We start from the raw sequence: 18,285 nt of genomic DNA, 5'->3' as shown, positions 1-18,285 counted from the left end.
TATAATGCACATTTCGGCAAACATAAGAAATTCAATAATTCTTTTTTATCTTGTATAATTATTTATTTGCAATTGAGTTTAACAAAATAAGAAATGTATCCAGAACACTAGATTTCTCTAAATGTCCGGGAATGCATAAAAAACTTTGGTCCTATCATGTAGTGGATTTTCCTTGAGGTGGATTAGTGGCTGCTCCATTCTCTTTTCTTAATTCATAGATCTGTAATAGAGACAATGATTGCTTGAAATGTTCGGTGAATCTAATTAAATTTTACATCATTTTCTGATGAAATGCACAGAAAAAAAAAATAGATCCATCGATTTGTTTTGTCATTCCACTCACCTGAATGTATGCCTCAGTAAGAGTTATCATTTGAGGTAAAATTGGTGTGACATGGAGATCCTGCAGTTCATACCACTGTCCCGTAGCTTTATGCAGAATGTGGACTCTGTATGTGCCCTGGCCAGGCTCGCCATCATGAACAATGTTGGCAATTAGATCGTACGTAGAGCATGGGTGCTTTTCTTTCACTTCTGGCGTCAATATATCCCCAAAATCGACATTCCTAAATGATGGAAATTCAATAAAATTCACTAAATGGAATCTTAATAGGGGCAAAGTACCATGAAGTAAGACTTACTTGACTGGAAAATTCACAATTGTTGGATTCTTCTCAACGAAAAATGTATTTTTCGTGAATCTCTGTGAATAAAAATTAAAATTCATTCCTCTGAATGAGTTGTTGGAGTACAAAACTTGCAGATTATTTACTTACTTTTATATACAGGATTAGATAAGGCGGCAGTTCTGTAATCTCAAATCGTTTCATAAAGTTCTCCTTGTATGTTTTGTACTCCTTCTCTGTGACTGCATTGAATTTATTCAGGAGTGTGTAAAGATTCACCTGCAATTGACGAATAAAAATGAAAAATATAAACTCAACTTCGGTTTGAAATTGACTGAGAATTGAGGATTACTCACCTGAGGAATTATATTCTCCGTGAATTGATCCTTGAATAATGGTGGAGGTGGCAAATCACAAGTTAAATACAAAAATGGACTCTCTGTGACAGTCTCACCATATTCAATAGTATTCAATAACTCACTTCTCTGGCTCTCCTCAAGTTCAAGGGGTGGAATCTTTCGAGTGTATATCCTCATGTGACCTAAGAACGTCTTGTAAATAATACTTGAATTGGGTTTTTTGCTGCCATTCAGTGCGAGATGGAGAGCATTGAGAAACCACGATAGAAAATCAACAGGATCTCCTGAAATCATTGATAAATACAAAATTGCAGATGCATTAACATTTAATGTAAAATTTTCAAAGTTGAATCATCATTAAGAACCTTGTTCTGTGAACTGGAATCTCTTTTTACTCCACAAAACCACAGCCTGGAGCATCTCGTGAGGACTCACATGGGCCTTGAAATTACGTGGATTCCATAATTTCCTCATCAATTCCCCAAATCGTTGGACGAGAAGGTATGACGAATCACCAGGTGGTCTTTTAACTTTGGAATAGTTGGATTCTCTCAAGAAAAAATCTCGGAGTGGACTGACATGGGACAGAGCCTAAAAAATGAAGAGTACCATAATGCAGAGGAAACAAAGAATATCTAGAAAATTCAGAATATCAAAGATATCTCACCTGTAAAACCACATTGCAATAATCATTCGCCTTTATATTATTCATCCCAACGATCCCTGGCGAATACATGGAGCCATCAATGGCTCTCGACAGTTTATCTGTCTTGTCCACCTGAGCAATCTGAGTTTTACTGAATGTTGGATTCAGAACATACTTTATATCATCCAGAGATGAATCTATCGAACAAAAAATATCAAAGTAAACCCAAAGTTCAGGGAATGTGAGGAAAACTGGACTCTCCACAGTCTCAACTCACCAACAATTTGATAATTATCAGGCAGGCAATAAAACTTCAAGGTATGGAGGTTCAAAAAGACATGATGACTCTCAGCAACACTGTGGGTGTACGCATGTGTATTTGTCCCTCTTCCCTGGAAATACTTTCCACAAACGAGACAAGCGTACACATTGATTCGAGACAGAGACACTGAGCACAACTTTTCGAAATCAAAGTCGAGAAATTGTCGGTTTATGGTGTCGAGGTAGGGGCAGAGACGTGGGGGATCTGATTTATTCGACGTGAAATCCGAATTATCTGCATCATGATGAATAATTCAATTTTTTAAGGGAAAACACTGTCATTTGGGATGTGAAACTAACCTCATACTCTTGAAAATTGTGAATGAAGCATGCAAGATGACTTGAAATAATACTAGAATCCAATGGGTAAAATTCATGTACTCACTGTCATCATCGTCCTCAGAATGGCTCTCCCCATTCGTTCTTTTTCTCTTCATATTATTCAATTGTGACATGATCCTCTCGTTGCATACACAAATCCACCACAACAATCTCCATCGGTGCCAGCCGGCTCCGTTCTATTTTTCGTGCCACCGTTTAACAGCGCCACCATCCAACAACTCCGTATAAAATTATGCTCGTTTATGAGTTCATGCTCTTCTCCATTCTTCAATCTTCGCTCCGCAACCAGTGAAATCCAGTCAGGACTAACCACAAGTTCATTCCAATTTCATCATCACTCAAGTAATTAATAAATCACTAGTTTTTCAACAACTATCGATTGAGGTTTGTACAGTTATTTATAGAACTGACGATAATTTGTTTGAATGATCTAGAATTGTTAAATCACCGGGTACTCCTAATATAAAATACTGAAATGGCTGGTTCTGGAGATTCACCTACCAGCAAGGCACTTGGCAAATTTGGACTTCGTCCAATCACAAAATGTAGTTTAGCCAAATTCTACGCACCTTCCTTTGGCGTAGGAGCCTACATGGGACTCTCTGTCAATGTCATGAATCCTAATCTCCTTATGAGGTAAATTTTGTCGATGGGTTACTCTTTTATTCATCATTTCATCTCCGAAAGTCACCGCATGAGATTGCTATTACGCAATCGTGTTGTTGGTTACTGTTGGTTACAATATTTTCAGAATTTCATAACCTATTTGTCGGGATTTTTTTGCAGAGTGTTCCCTAAGGTGGACCTCACGAACTATTTGTTGGGAAGTGCACTGCTGGGGACAGGATCGTATCTCTATACGAGGGAACACATGAAAGTTGCACCCATGGGGGTTCGGATCACTTATAGGTAGATGTTATTTTCTCATGTAATTTGATAATTTTTATATTTGCATATTTGCATTTTTGGAGGATTTTAGCGTGGGAAATGTTGCATTTTGCGCAACTGGGGTTGATCAAGGACACTTGAATGAAATACAATTGGGAATGGTCAATTAAACTAATATTAATTGTCAATTATTGTTCAGTGTCATTGGGAATTTCACAGTTGAACGTTTTTTCCGCCCTGAATTTGGTCATAAATTAGCTCATTGCCTACAGGATTCACCTTCATCTTTCCCATCTTCTCTCTATAAAGTATAAATTTCAATGCACTTTTATAGAGATAATTTTAGTAATATTCCCATTTCAATGAATAGCGAGTAAACCGTTAACAATAACGATTAAATCGATGAAATAAAAATAAAAATTTCATCTTTTGTCTCATGCACTTGCCCTCATTTTAAAATTTATTTTACTCAATTCTACTACTCATTTGACTACTATATCCAATTATTCACGTCGATTGCTTTCTAGTATAACTGGAGCACTTCTCTTGAGTTTCGGCTCTGTTCTGATATGGGCAGTACTACACTCAATCATCCCATCTAATCCAACAGTGTCCACAATAGCTGGTCTAGGCACTGGCTTGGCTGCTGTCAAAATTGGTCACAGCTATCTTGAATTCGTGGACAGTCAGATCGTTAAGAAGTAATAAACTCAAACGATTACGATAGGTGTTTATGAGATCAAAAATTGACGACAACATAATTATTATGAACTATAATAATAAAATTCTTTATTGTTGTGTACAATTGATTTTTTTTTATTTTCATTCGTACTTGCAATTTGTACTTTTGCGCATTCAGGACGGTCAAATTGATCGATTTGGTTCGATCGATTTCACTGAAAAATCAAATTGGCTTTGAATTAAATGTTCATTCATTCGGAGAATTATGATAATAACTCTAGACTTTCACTTCTTTTTTTGTTGATCACATGAAATTAATTTTTCATAGTTTGAACGATGGCGTGAATAACATAAAATAAAATTACCCTAGTGAATAATTAAAGTATAAATAATATACCGATGTATTCATAAAAGATATTGTAAGTTATATACTAACGATGGAAGAAAAATACTTCAACTGATGCATTATGTACAATAGAACACAGTCCCGGGGCAATCCCTCCAGGCATGTGTTCATTACTATTGTCAGTCTAATTCATACACCTCAAACATCGTTCTATTACAAAAATATTTTAGTCCTTAATGTTAACTCCTCGGGGCCTATGAATCAGCATCCTCCGGGGAGGATCATTATCACAATGAACGTGAAATGAGTCAATTAAAACCTATAAATGCGGTGAACTATGTCACAAAAATGAGCACAGCTGCCTAGAAGGACGATAACAATCTGTACAGGTTTAACAATTCTTATTTTCTTCTGAAAAAATTATCCTTTGTCTCGTACCTAGGAACTAATGCCTATGAGTAAACACTTCAGGAGGTCCTTGAAGCAATTGAAATTCGTGGAATATTTTCACATCAGTGACAAAGAGATAAAACGAGAAGTGCCAAGTCTTTTCTCATGAATATTCCTAAACCTAAATTCGAGAAAATTCTTCTCTAAAATTTGGCCATTTTTTTCAATTTTTCGGATGCTTAACAAAAATTAGACTCTTCAGAACTGACAAGTCTCGTTTTATAATTTCACCAATGAACGGTTTTGTCGCGAACTCATGACTCAGTTTTTGAAGTCATGATAGCTTTAGTCACAGCTTCCGCCACTGTCGAAGACAATCTATCGATTGTATCGGTGATGGCGTGTACGTGTTCTCCATCGCCGTGATCGTGATGATGTTCCGATTCGAGACTTTCCTCACCCTCGTGGGAATGCCCATGCGAGTGTCCGTGGCTATGACTATGCGAATGAGCGTGGGATGCTGAAATAGAATAAACAAACAATCAAAAAAAACTGTGCTGAAGAGCATTCACTCCTCACGGGGTATTATTGCCTGAAGTTTGGAAAAATGAAATTCGAGGAATCGAGCTCAACTGCTCCCCGAGGAAAGCCCTAGCTGAGAGAAGTGTTAGGAATCTCATTTGGAATTGGTCATAGGTAGATAAGAAAGCTGATTGAAAGTCGGTCGATGAGTCGATCGGTCCATTGACCTCGGGACTGCATTCAATGCCACTGGCAGAGAAAGCAACCATACGATTATAATCACATTTTTCATGTGCGTGGCCACTGCACGATTACACTGAATTCATTTCACAATTCGAGTCGATGTTATCTCTGGAGAGAATTTATTAAACAAACATTGCCGTGAAAAAATTAAACAGAACAAAATGAGTCAATTTTTCAACTTTTGTTGACGAATGAATTGTGTTGACGTGGAAATTTTAGAAATCTTTCGACATTCTCTCCCAAAACCGCTTCTTTCGGAGATTATTGCACGCCTAAACTGTAAAATTCATTTTACAATTCGAGTCCATGTAATGCGAACAGAACAAGTCAATTCTTCATTTTTAGTTGAAGACTGAATTATCTAGACATGAAAATTTTAGAAATTTCTTCAACAATAAACAGTCTTCCAACATTTATTCATTCATTTTTTAGTCTTTTGTGATGATATCTTCTAAAACTATTGTTCCAGAGACCATTCAAGATTGAATAATAAGATTTCACTCATATTCTAGATGCAAACGGTTATGAAAACACGTCTACATGCGCCAAAGTAATTGTACGCCTTCGTTTCTGATATTGAGGGGCATTCTGACGGGTTGTTGAATCGATAACTCACGTAACAAACTAACAAATAACTGGAGAATCATACCCCACATAAAACAGCCTCATTCTCAGTTCTCCACAAAGCAAATAAATACTGCAACTATACAAATGATTATAGTCACATAATGAATTCGATCGGAGCACTGAATCTCATTGCAGTCGGAGTACAATAAAATTCAGTGCTTCATTCAAATATGTGTTACGATCAACTCAACTGTATAATCAATATCGAATGATTTCGGCGCACGCGATGCACGTGTGACCGTGACTTTTTAGCAGGATCAAATATGACCCTGAGTAAAGTTTCTAGCCCCCTTGAGTGCAAGATTCAACTACTTTTTACTTTTCTCTTCTTGTAGTCGAGGTGGGGCTGATCGATTTGTTCCAAATGTCGGTGGTTATGTAATTCGCGCTAGTGAAGAGACGACATGAATGTAAAAAAATTAATTGCATGCCCAATCAATTAATTCACGATGAAATACATAAATAATTATTATGACAAAAAAAATGAAATTTCATTGGTGGTTGCTATATAATTTTTAGGCGAGTGCAATTAATGCGATTTTCGGAGCAAAAAATGATTGAATTTTTCATTTTACTGAAAATTTAATGAAATTCCAAATTTTTCGCAACAGGAGGTCGAGAATGTCCCGATTGACTTGAATTTTCAATCGAAACATGAATATTCGATTTCAAATAATGCTCAATCTTCCTGATTTCTATACGCTTTCATGAAATAATTGAACTGAAATTTACAGTTTCGATTGATTTTTTTGTGAATTTTCAACCGTGATTGAACGAATCCCCACAAATAATCCCAAAAGAACTCACTAAGTAATTGAAGTCCGAGCATGAGCGTAAATCCTACGATTATCGCCACCAATTGTAGCAATCCACTCTTATCATTAGCCCGTTCTCTCGCCAGAACTTCGAAGAATACGACATAAAGAAGTGTCCCAGCAGCCATCCCCTGAAGTATAGTAGGAATTGGTCCAAGATTATCATCACTATTATTCTTAAAATACCCCAGAGCAACTCCAATGATGATGCCCAGAGGTGTCACCATGGACAAAACCGAGAGATACCCAAGAATGGTTTTCTTGGGTGCCCCTGCTACGTAGAGTTCCATGCCAACGCAGAAAGCAATGACGAGTTTGTGTGTGGCGATTGCTGCTGTCAGATAGACAACAGAGGTGACAGCGGGTTCTAGACCCACCGCGAGGCCCTCAAATACCGCGTGAAAGGATAACGCTACGACTGTGAGCAATCCTCGAGCCGATGTGTCCGTGTGATGATGAACCTTGTGGGGTTCAGCACATGCTGGAATGCTCTGAGGTGCCACGAAACGATCCTCCTCGCGACCAGCATCAGTCATTGGATCCGTTGACGACTGGACAAAGACAACTGGCAATGTTTGCTCGTTTTTACTTCTTCTGCGATGATTTTTCAATTCTGGAAGACCACTTATATCTCTTCTCTCCACATCGTCGTGTCTGCAAGTGACACTTGCTTCCCACGAGGATGAGCATGATTTGTCAGCTGTGCTAGACATGGTAGTTATGGAGACAGGTGTTGGTAACTGTTTGTTACAACATCTGCGTATTGACACGGTTCTGTACAAAAGATCCTCCGATCTCTCTGATTTACTCGTTAACGTGACGTGCACCGTCTCCTCCACGAGATAAACGAGGAAAAAACCGATGCAGAATAGCAGCTCAGCCATGCTGAGGGTGCCGATTGTGTACAGTTGCCCATTCAACTGGTGACGCTCGACACTCTGGCGGACCTCGGGGGCCAGATGGAGAAATGTCGTGAATAGTAAAACACCTCCACCGAAGCAGAGGAGTAAGGAGGTCAGCAAACCCTAAAGTCGATTAGAAATAATAATTAAAGTGCTTACAATCGGCCATAATAAAAGTGCTATAAGTGCTTATAATCGGTTCGATTAGAAATATTTATTTGTAGGGAGTTATATTTGTTTCTGATAAATCAACGGGTTATCAATTTCAAGACCAAGAATTTCTTCCAGCACACGTCTATTTTTCTGTCATATTTTTTTAATCAATTTCTATCTTAGAGATTAGATAATGAGCATCAATAGAATTGAGATTATTCTGGGGGGTTTATCAATAATATTGTAACGGAAATGAATTCCGTTACAATAAAAAATGAGTTTGTTTTGCTTTTCGTGAGAATTTTATTCCTCATTCAAGAGTCATTCTTATTTGAGGAATATTTTACGTGTATCAACAAACTTTTCATCTGTTAATTGAAAACGTCAATGAAATCAATTGTCATTCCGTTGGAATTCTCTCACTGAATGGCTGAAGAAACTCTGGATCAATAATTTAAACAATTCTTAGCGTACTTGAGCCGAAGTATCAACTGTCGATGAGGCGTTAGTCGATGTACTCGACGTACTCGATAATGCACACTTTTGTCTTCTCTTCAATCTACAATGGCCAACAGCAAGTGGTAACATTCCCAATCCCAACGAGCCCAGTCCCAGAATAAACATTGCCCCAATTTTAACCAGCAATAACGACTGGGCTGTTTGATTCGAAAGTATCAATGACTCGGAATTCTCCATATCTTCTTGTTGTCACCGCACTGAGACGTCGAACTATTGACTGTCTATTGTCACCCGTCCGTTGTGTTCATTCTTCCACTATGGTTGTTGGAAACGATAGTGCTATCAGTGTCCAATAGACCCGAACGATGTCCAATCGTAAATCGTTCGAGTGTTAATTGTTGCAGTAACCAGAGATGGAGAAACAAAGTGTCTGTTATCAGAGGAAATATTTGTTATCGTTTGCAGACTTTCACATGATCCTAAATACACTCCAAATTCCAATTGTTCAATTTGTATTCTCTCTCACTATTTCACATTGTTCAATGTCAATTGTTCATTAGTGCATGACACTTATTCTTCCAAGAAAATTCGTGTACCATTCATTATTTCGTTCTGCCGTCTAAAGTCCGCCCATGACACACGAGTGAATCCTCTTCCTGTCTTCAACTCCACCGAGAAATTAACTGCACAATGGCATTTACCAGTCAATGCCGACACAATTCCATCTTCGTACTTTTTTTTAAAAATTATCTGTTTTCACACGTGTTGAAAAATTTTAGTAGCTCGTCAGTGCATTGTATTTGTTTGACGGGGCTCTCTTCCGCATTTTAATGTCGAGGAATCGACTGATACAGCTGTTCCATACGGAGTCGAAAGATCAAAAGTGAAAATCAAGTTGAAGATATGGGAGAGCCGGCGAGTGAGAAAAAAAAATTGACGTCCTCGCAGCACAACGAACGGGATACTCCTCGAACGGGGGCCTTCGGGTAGTTGTTCTATCCCCTCGCCCACCGTCTTACCTCCCTCTCCCTCCCATCAACTCCACGATTCCACACTCTATACCACACACTAAACGCTACTTCCACGTGACTTTACATCTATGCGGCTAATCGCGAGTTCCCTTCTCCCCTTCTTCAATATCCCCTTTTCGTACCTCTCTTCCACCCACGCGAGCTAGATAGTACAACTTGGCTTTCGACGTAGATGCGCCAGCGGTCGACATGCACATTGGTCAAATTGACTAAGACTGGTGTTTGGGTTATTGATAAAAATACGGGAGTCATATTGTACGAGGAATATCTTGGACAAACAGACATGTCTTATGACTGCATAGAGATAACATTTCTGGACAGTTCGATATCATTTCTCCCGAATTTTACAGTCCAATGGTCATTCACCGTCGGTTTCGCGAATGATTCATTCATATTGGGAGAATTATTGATGGGATGAATGAACATTGACTGCTGCGAGAGCTTGATGAAGCTGAGTTGATGAGATATGTCGCACTTATGATAATTTAATGAGTTCAATAATTTGCTGCAAGTGGAATAAAAATTGAAGTTTTCCCTCAGAATTCTTTTGATTGCAAGGGGAATAATTCACACGTCTGAGATTGATTGTGTTTCATCACTGCATATCAAGTCTAGCGTTGAATCACTTGCACTGTAACATCTTTACTTCATGTGTTTCAAGACGAAATACGTGAAGTATTACGTAGCACTCGTGTAGACAAGAAATTACGACTTTGATGGTAAACACTGAAAAGGTCGAAAGATGAAAGTGAGAAACGAGTTACAGCATCGGAATTCTACACATATAAACGTGGAATCATTGTTCGCCTAAATGTGATGGAAATTTGAGAAGAAATTCGTGAAACTTTTACGACAAAAAAGTGAACGCTCGACCTTTCAAGAAATCATGATCATTTGAGAATTCGAGCAACAGAAAATCAAGCCATTCATCATGAGAATAAAATGCAACTAAAGACGGCAATTTTCAAATCTTCAATCCTGAAATTCCCGACATTTTCAACATTTCAAATACGTACTTGCAATTTGAAGGCCGAACATGACGATGAAACCAAAGAGAATTGACAGGTACTGATGGATGCCATCGCGATGATGCTGGAGAATCTCAAAGAAGACCACGTAGAGGAGTGTGCCAGTGGCGATTCCCTAGAATACAGAGAGACCATTTTATTGCGTCACATACTACTTATAATTATGTGTGACAGATCGTTTTAATTGTCCCCTTGAAACCAAGCAAATGATTCGGATGTCAGCTGAGTTTTTCAGGATTATCTCCGAATCCAAGGGAAATAACGAAGTTTTCGTAATGACTTATGAACTTTCGTAAGATTTGAATAAATGCACCTGAAGGGGAATGCCTAGTGCATTCGAAACGTTGTTTTTTTATTCTCTTCGTTTTTGAGATATTTTTGGTTGAAGTATTTCACCGAGAATGATGGCTAGAAATAATTAATTTGAAGAAAGAATCTACGGTCGGAACAATCATTTTATGTACTCATAATTGAATCAACAATTGGTGATAATTACGTACCTGTAGGATAACCGGAAGGGGTCCACTGGTGACTGTTTGTTCGCCTCCGGTGAGAAGCATTCCTATTCCAATGCCCAATGGTGATACAATTGCGAATGTACATACGTAGGCGATGCTCAGCCAACGATTCGTTTTCGATGCTATTAGTTCAACGCCGATGCAGAATGCTATGACGAATTTGTGGACGGCTACAGCAGCGAACATGTACCTAGTTCCAATTTAATTAACTCATTAGTTATTATTCACGCGTATGACGGAGCAAAAACTGACGATAAATTTGCTGCGAATTATTACCAGACGTAATTGGCAGAACTTTCAAGACCAATGGCAAGGCCTTCGAAGAGTTCATGAACTGAGAGACCCAGGACGATCAGCAGTCCTCTAAGTGAAGTCAACACGAAATTCGACTTGTCATCGAGTACAACTGCTGGAAGGTGGCTGTGACCGTGACCGTAGCTGCAAGAATAAAAGGATGTTCATGTGAATAATTGACAGTAATTCAATGGAATGAATTACGTTGGATCGGACAGTTGAAAGAACTCATACTGAATCATTACAACTCACTTGGGAGAGTGCCCATTCGCAGAGTAACTTATCTGACCATTTTCAACTAATTCGTTTGTACTTCGGTTGACATCCGTCTCCATATGCTTGGCACATTTCTTCTCTTGACGACGAAGTCGTGAGTGAACTATTTCTTCTACCAAGTACATAATGAAAAATCTGGAATACATGATGAGTAATTTAATCAGAGGGGATGGAAATGAACGAGTCGATTAGGGACATCTTGGTGCACAGGAAATGTTGAAGGACATTTTTTGTTCAAAATTTGATGAAAAATATTAGATTCGACTTTTTTGCATTTTGGGAGTCATGAATAATGATGGGTTAAGCCGCTATAGCTCATCGATTTTTTATGGTTCATTGGAATGGAAATCTCTTTGCTCAATAAAAACAGTTCTTGGAATTTAATAGACTACATGTTACAATTTTCTATTTACTGCCGCTGAAGTGCGCTAAATAATTACCCAGTACATACGAAGATTTGTGCGAGTGGAAATTGGACAGTAGGCAAACTACCATCGGCAATGAGTTTTCCCACATGTTCCTCCACTTCTGGTAACATGTGAAGAAATGTTGTTGAAAATAAAACACCTCCACCAAATGCCAGGAGCATTCCAACTATTTTGAAGGATCTGAAATTGCACAAATTCATTAGTATATTCATCATGGATAATTGATTCATTTTTCGGTTCCGGATTTTTTTCCCTGCGAAACATCCCCTGAAAAATTTTTCCCCGTGTGCAATTTTTCTGGAAAATATCAAATCAGATGCATATTTGAAAAAAGTGAAAACTGAAAAAGTTTTTTTTTTCAGATTTTCAGTTTTTCCAGAAGGAAAGTCGACTTTCGCTAAAATCGAATTTTTTAGCCGAGTGAACGTTGATTCCCACTATTTAAACGACGGGCTATCCAGAACTCTCAAAAGTATGTGGAAAAAGTGAAAACTGAAAAAGGTTTTTTTTCGAGATTTTCAAAGGGTCAGATTTTCCGTTTTTCCAGGGAGAAAGTCGACTTTCGCCAAAATCGAATTTTTCAGCCGGGTAAACGTTGATTCCATCTATTTAAGCGATGGGCTATTCAGAACTCTTGAAAGTGTGTGAAAAAAGTGAAAACTGAAAAAAAATTTTTTTCACCGGGGGCCACAGGGTTAGATTTATTAACAATTTCATTTTTTATTTGGACAATGCATGCAAGCGGAGGGATAAGAGTGGCTAGAATAGATTCTGCAACCTTCTCCCCTTGTTGGGTAAAAATTTCAAGCCTCCGCATACATGCATCTCCCCTATACCCTCTCGTGAAATGTCGATTTTCGAGATTAAAAAAAAAATAATAATTGCATTTTTTATTTCAATAACGCATGAGTAAACAGGGATATGAACGCACATTTAATATAGGCCCGTAGAATTACGCGGACCGGCAAGAATTTGGAAAATCTGAATACAAGTACTGCTTACACCTAACAAGTGCTGAAATGGGACATAACCAGAGGTAGAAAGGTCTCGGGAAGCACTTGGGAAGAGGCTTCCCAAGCCCTATCCACTTGTGAACGGGAAGACCTAAGTAGAACTTGTCAGGTCCAATTATTCGACTCGGGCGAAAAAAACTTCGGCCGTCCATTTTTCATCATTATTTTTCCATATTATTTGAAGAGAAAAATGGAGAGTTTGAAATGATGTAAACAAATAATGTTGATGAGTATTACTTGGGATTCGTCATAGCTTCCGAGGATGACCATTTTAGACACCTGCTGATCTGGATTGGAATGAGTCCCACACATATGCTGACAGTGCATAGAACTACCATAGTCACAGCTTTTGCTGTGAGAACGGCAGTTGCATCATTATCATTGGTGATGTTGACATCTTGTGATATCCTTCCGAGAAGGAACTCTCTAGTGTGATCTTCGTGGGGCGCCATCTCTCACGCTTTCTTTTTTTTGAGCTTCTGAAAATAAAACTGAGGAATAAATATAATTTGATGAATTTCAAATTCTTGTTATAAAGAATTGATTCATCGGGAGATTTGAATACACGATAGCAGACTGATCTCCTTGGACGCAATAATCTGATATATTTTGCGTTTATCATGTAAAATAATCAAATCGGTGAAATTTTCAGCATTAAAATTCACTGATACAATTATATAATTCACAGTATCGATATTGACGATTGATGCTTGATTATTCTTGAATCATTACTCTTGATGACTTGGGGTGAATGTCATGTGCTAAATTCAATCGCGAATCACTTGTCAAGAAATTAACGAAAGCGACGCAATGCACTGGGACTGGTACTGTCTAGCCAACACTGGAGAGACACAGCTGGTTTTTGTCATCATTTCCGGATACTTCAACTTTTTATTTTTCCTACGAGAGTAATTGCGCCGATATAATCGACATGTCTATAAGTCTCCCCGTTAAATTTAATACTCCAAGTATTTATTGCTCATAAACTAACAGAACGGAAAAATATCAGTGGACGCATACGGAAACTTTCAATTACGAAGAATAACGACTATGCTTGGGGAAAAAATAGAAAATGGCTTAAAAATGGCTTATTTAAAGTTCAAGTCGAGATGAAATTGCAATTCCGAGTAAAATTGCGCGTGCAACATAATCCCAACATAATCAGATTAAGTCATGAGGCGTGGATTGAATAAATTTTCTGTCATAATCGGTAGAATGTATTAACATAAGTGCAATGTTCGTAGACGGGATTGAGGTGGAGGGCTGAATGGGCTCGATCATGTCACATTTTCTATGAATCCATTATTCTCCATTATCCATAGTGGATGAGCAAGTTGCACGGGATATGTAAACTAGGGTATTTCTAGAAAACGATTTTCCCATTAAGTGTTTGTCCCAGCTTCCTTCGGGATTGAATCGATTGGGCCGAGGGGAAAATGTTAATTAATGCAATGACCCATGGCCTCAGTCATCGATTAGTTTATTTCAAGAGTTGCCGTATTATCAAATTAACATCCAAGTCATAATTAAAAAGTAAAGGACTAAAAATACCTATTAAATTTCAGGTACTTTACATTTGTTGAAATATTTTAATTGTTTTCACTCACTGCAATAAATTATTATACCTTTCCATAAGTTTTTAGTTGAAAATTTACTAATGAATGTGTAATTTAAAGACATTTATAGCCGTGGCCTTATGTTGGCCCTCGAGGCGTTCCGAAAAGATAGATGACGGTTACTCCGAAATAAAGCTGAAGTTTCATTAATCAATCTTCCACAGTAATATTCCAACTGAGAAGAATAATTCTGTTAACTTGTGTGTGGAATTCATAAAAATATTCTAGTCAATTTCATAATCAAATCGATATCAAGACTCGTGCAACGAAAATCAAGATGAAAAGCGATAACGATTAAACTCCTAAAGCATTCCTCTCCTCACAATCAGACAGACATTTTTCACCGGAAAATCATCCAGTGCAGTGGGATGCAGAAAATTGCCCCGAAGTACCCCAATTGCAGGCAAATATAAATGTGGGCAGTAAATGCATGCGTCCGGTGTGAATGATGTGAGAAATAGTAAAAGTGAAATTCAACCGTTCAGTTTAAACAATGATAACGGATAATGTGTGGAGGAACATACGCTGTAAATTCTTGACTTTAATGGGATCCCTCTTCTGATCAATGCCGTCGTCCTTGACGTGATGAATGGCCGGTATGTGGTTTCTCATAGGTATTGTACACAACAGAGAGTTGAATAGAATCTGTACCTAGTCTGAGGTACCAACTAACTTGAGCATTGACATGGTCAGATATATATACTGGTATCGTATTGAGATCTTTCTAATCGATCACTACGTAAGCGATAACAAGTCAGCTTGCGGATTGTTACATTGTGGGGAAGAGTAAGCACATCACAATCACCAAATACAAGACTTGTATTCTCCATTGATTCAGGTCTGTTCACATTATTTCAGTAATAAATCACTTGAAATGTATCACAACTATATCAGCACTAGTTTGTCTTACTGATATTACACTTGATTGTTCGATTATATCACGAGGAGTGCGACTACTCACTGGTGCTGCTTCCTCGGCGACTTCGTCACGAATGCTGAACACCATCTGTAATGCAGTGAAAGTACACACGCGCTAGGATACAAGCGGGAGGCCTACGTCTGACAGCCGTAATTACTGTATTTTTACTTCAAGGCGATCCCTTACATTCCCTTATGGTGTTCCGGTATTGAATGAATTTTCAAGGAACATTTTTCCCATTATGCTTTTGTCGCTTTCATGGGCGTAATGCCATTCTGATGAGAAAATAATGAATACAATTCCAGCTCATTATTCAAAAATCTACGGTTCACATTCCATCGCAACCCTGAAATGCATAGTCTTGACATTATGTGGAACCGATGGCGAAAAATATGCGGCCAAATTGGGGGATTTCAGGTAAATATCGGCCGCTGGCGGCAGAACAGGAGTTGCAGTATTCCAAATAAAACAAGATTTTTCCTTCTCGGTTGGAGAAACCCGAGGGCCTGCCTCAACATCAGGATGGATAGTTGTTTTTCTAATATTCATATGAGTGATAAAGAAACCCATTGAAGACGGGAATAACAATGACGTATTTCCGAGATATGGAGATGTATTTCTTCTACTTCTCGTTACTCACACCATTTCGGCGAGGCGCTAACAATTTTCGAAATTAAATGCTGTATAAATATTATCTCCATCTTTCGGGTGACAATTGATGTGTCAATGTTGATAATAAAATGCGTCGCATTACCGACGATTCCATTCATAAAGCCAGAGCATTGATCGACCACGAGCAGTTTAAATACTCGGATAATCTCGAGATTTCACACATACCTTGTCAAGGTATCATATAACGAGGGAGTATATGAATTGGAGGATAAGACTCATCGCTGTCAATTGTGTCGTGGTAATAATTTTTTTAGTCTAGCAACCGCTGATGTCACTGAATACATAAAAAACCAGAGACGACGCAAATCATCCTGTGATTCGTAGAATTGTGACTATTTCAATACTAATTGAACCGATTCACTATACGATTCTTGTGATGTGGGAATTCTCGCTATTTTTATCCTTATTCTATATGGAAGGTAAACGTGATAATTAAATGCAACAATTTTACTTGTGGCCAAGACACAATTCTAATTGTATAGGAAAAATATCTGGATGACATTCAAACTGAGTTTTCTTTTAGAATCATTTATTCTCCGCTTCTTTCTCTAATTTTCCATGATAAGAATTTTCAATTCAATTGCTTCGCAAAGAGTCAATTAAAATGAACGATCTTTTCAACATTCCTTTCTAATGAGTCAATGATAAACATTGTGTCAACTTCTGGAAACCTCATTTTTTGGCGTGAAATGGATTTCTGGGAAAATTCAAGGACAGAAAACTCTTTTACGATTACGAAAAAAATTTTGTAAGGATGAAACATTGATTGACCCGGAAAAGGACGTAATCATAAAAAATTCTTCATTTGTTAATTATATTACCAGAGTTCCCCAAAATGTTCCCTAACGGCTCGGAATTAATACAATTTTCGAACTTCAATGTTGAATAAATAAAATCATCGCCGCAGGTTTTTGAATCTAGGGTCAGACAATACCATCATATTTAATGGTTCATTAATTCTGAGACGTCTATTGTACACTGACCAAGCAGTTAAAGCAGCATCCGCAATGACGTGTGGCGTTTTTTGAATGGAAAATGATTAGCACAAATATACCAATCGTCAATCCTTAACGCGCCGGCTCTAATACGAGTTCACCCGGATTTATTCATGACTCCTCACAATAAAATTCCCTCAGGTATGTTTGTAACGCTGAATTCGCGATGAAATGGTAAATTTCGCAACAGATGTACGAGCGCTTCCTACTTCACTTCTTTTGTGCAATTTGTAAAGCAACGGAAGAATAATATTTGGAGGCCGTGACGCGGATATCAGTTCTCATCCAAGCGTATATAATTTTTCCCGCGGATTCCTATTTCGTTCAGCCATGACTCACTCAATACATTATTTTTTTTATCACCTTCTGACATTCCTATTGCATGGGTGTAATGGAGAATCTCTCAATGATCAAATGCAACTGAAGAATTCACAAGTGAAAAGGTAAAACGGTTCCAATCCATTTGGACTATTGGTCAGTTTTCAATGAATATCTCGGAATCTAAGGCAGATAGCGAAATTTTTTGTATAATCTTTTTTGTAAAGGAATTTGAGGGCTACAAAAAATGTTCCTATGAAAATTGCGCTATCTCCGTTAGATTCGGAAATATTCCTTGAAAACTCAGCTGAGAGCCTAGTCGACTTGAATTGTTTTACCGCTTCGCTCCTGAATTTACAAAATTGTTAGTGAAAAAATACGAATGAATGTAGTGAGTCGTGCAATCATGCATAACTCCACGGATAACAAATAGGTCAGTGAACAATAAACGGGCTGATAATATTAAGAAAGTAGAGCATGAATAATCCACAATAACTTCACTCACCTGTTTGATAATATGTACACAATAATTTGAAAAAAAAATTCAATAGCTGTCAAACAAAAACACCTGCTGGACCGCCGAGTACCGGCTTGTCAGGTTCAAAGTGTGTTCTGACACTATGCCAAGACGTGCGAAAAGAATAGATAGTCGGGCCGCGACGTGCCTCGCGGTATTAACCGTCCCAGGGAGTTCCCCCATTCTACGGAACGATAAAGACTCAGGACGAAATGGCATTGGTTCACCCTGACACTCCCACCTAGGGTTCGTGAGAGCAGTTCTCTCTCGTCTTGTGATTTTACATTCTCTCGAATTCACTTGAACTTTATAGAATCGAATGGGGAATTAAATATCGAAA

The 18,285-nt window shown here is 38.1% G+C and overlaps 3 protein-coding genes across 7 annotated transcripts; 1 reads left to right on the top strand and 2 right to left on the bottom strand.

Moving 5' to 3' along the window:
* Positions 1-89: 89 nt before the first annotated feature.
* LOC107040238 (U4/U6.U5 tri-snRNP-associated protein 2) lies at positions 90-2,875 on the bottom strand. The gene is made up of 9 exons (XM_015260226.2): positions 2,338-2,875; positions 1,909-2,187; positions 1,653-1,828; positions 1,351-1,576; positions 983-1,269; positions 777-905; positions 642-703; positions 344-566; positions 90-220 (listed from the first exon to the last, which is right to left on the bottom strand). The coding sequence occupies exons 1-9, from the start codon at positions 2,405-2,407 to the stop codon at positions 155-157; spliced, it is 1,518 nt and encodes a 505-aa protein (XP_015115712.1). The 5' UTR covers positions 2,408-2,875; the 3' UTR covers positions 90-154.
* Positions 2,488-3,987, top strand: LOC107040241. Its single transcript, XM_015260232.2, has 4 exons — positions 2,488-2,636; positions 2,729-2,930; positions 3,081-3,203; positions 3,710-3,987. The coding sequence occupies exons 2-4, from the start codon at positions 2,770-2,772 to the stop codon at positions 3,885-3,887; spliced, it is 462 nt and encodes a 153-aa protein (XP_015115718.1). The 5' UTR covers positions 2,488-2,636; positions 2,729-2,769; the 3' UTR covers positions 3,888-3,987.
* Positions 3,944-18,084, bottom strand: LOC107040239 (zinc transporter ZIP1). Of its 5 annotated transcripts, none has more exons than XM_015260229.1 (8): positions 17,934-18,084; positions 13,146-13,387; positions 11,908-12,075; positions 11,444-11,602; positions 11,174-11,335; positions 10,880-11,087; positions 10,368-10,494; positions 3,944-5,119 (listed from the first exon to the last, which is right to left on the bottom strand). In XM_015260229.1, exons 2-8 carry the CDS (start codon positions 13,358-13,360, stop codon positions 4,914-4,916), a joined length of 1,245 nt encoding a protein of 414 aa, XP_015115715.1. In that variant the 5' UTR covers positions 13,361-13,387; positions 17,934-18,084; the 3' UTR covers positions 3,944-4,913. The 5 variants fall into 5 exon arrangements, with proteins under 5 accessions (XP_015115715.1, XP_015115717.1, XP_015115716.1 ...); XM_015260231.1 differs by having other exon boundaries at positions 13,146-13,384; XM_015260230.1 differs by lacking the exon at positions 17,934-18,084 and adding an exon at positions 15,049-15,519 and having other exon boundaries at positions 13,146-13,399.
* Positions 18,085-18,285: the final 201 nt, after the last annotated feature.

Source organism: Diachasma alloeum, unplaced genomic scaffold (assembly GCF_001412515.2).
Source record: "Diachasma alloeum isolate Michigan unplaced genomic scaffold, Dall2.0 Dall_scaffold_00326, whole genome shotgun sequence".
Classification (NCBI taxonomy): Eukaryota; Metazoa; Arthropoda; class Insecta; order Hymenoptera; family Braconidae; genus Diachasma; species Diachasma alloeum.
The sequence above is the reverse complement of the archived record's forward strand: the minus strand, read 5'-3'. Positions and strand labels throughout refer to the sequence as shown.

Excerpts from the sequence above, each read along its gene's own strand:
- LOC107040238 (XM_015260226.2), bottom strand. The coding sequence starts at position 2,407 with ATGTCACAATTGAATAATATGAAGAGAAAAAGAACGAATGGGGAGAGC. Across the intron at positions 2,188-2,337 it reads TTCTGAGGACGATGATGACA|ATAATTCGGATTTCACGTCG; the intron begins GTGAGTACATGA and ends ATCATGATGCAG. Across the intron at positions 906-982 it reads CGGAGAATATAATTCCTCAG|GTGAATCTTTACACACTCCT; the intron begins GTGAGTAATCCT and ends CGTCAATTGCAG.
- LOC107040241 (XM_015260232.2), top strand. The coding sequence starts at position 2,770 with ATGGCTGGTTCTGGAGATTCACCTACCAGCAAGGCACTTGGCAAATTT. Across the intron at positions 2,931-3,080 it reads AATCCTAATCTCCTTATGAG|AGTGTTCCCTAAGGTGGACC; the intron begins GTAAATTTTGTC and ends ATTTTTTTGCAG. Across the intron at positions 3,204-3,709 it reads GGGGTTCGGATCACTTATAG|TATAACTGGAGCACTTCTCT; the intron begins GTAGATGTTATT and ends ATTGCTTTCTAG.
- LOC107040239 (XM_015260227.2), bottom strand. The coding sequence starts at position 8,557 with ATGGAGAATTCCGAGTCATTGATACTTTCGAATCAAACAGCCCAGTCG. Across the intron at positions 7,832-8,335 it reads CAGTTGATACTTCGGCTCAA|GGTTTGCTGACCTCCTTACT; the intron begins GTACGCTAAGAA and ends AATCGACTTTAG. Across the intron at positions 5,120-6,798 it reads GCTCGGACTTCAATTACTTA|CATCCCACGCTCATTCGCAT; the intron begins GTGAGTTCTTTT and ends ATTCTATTTCAG.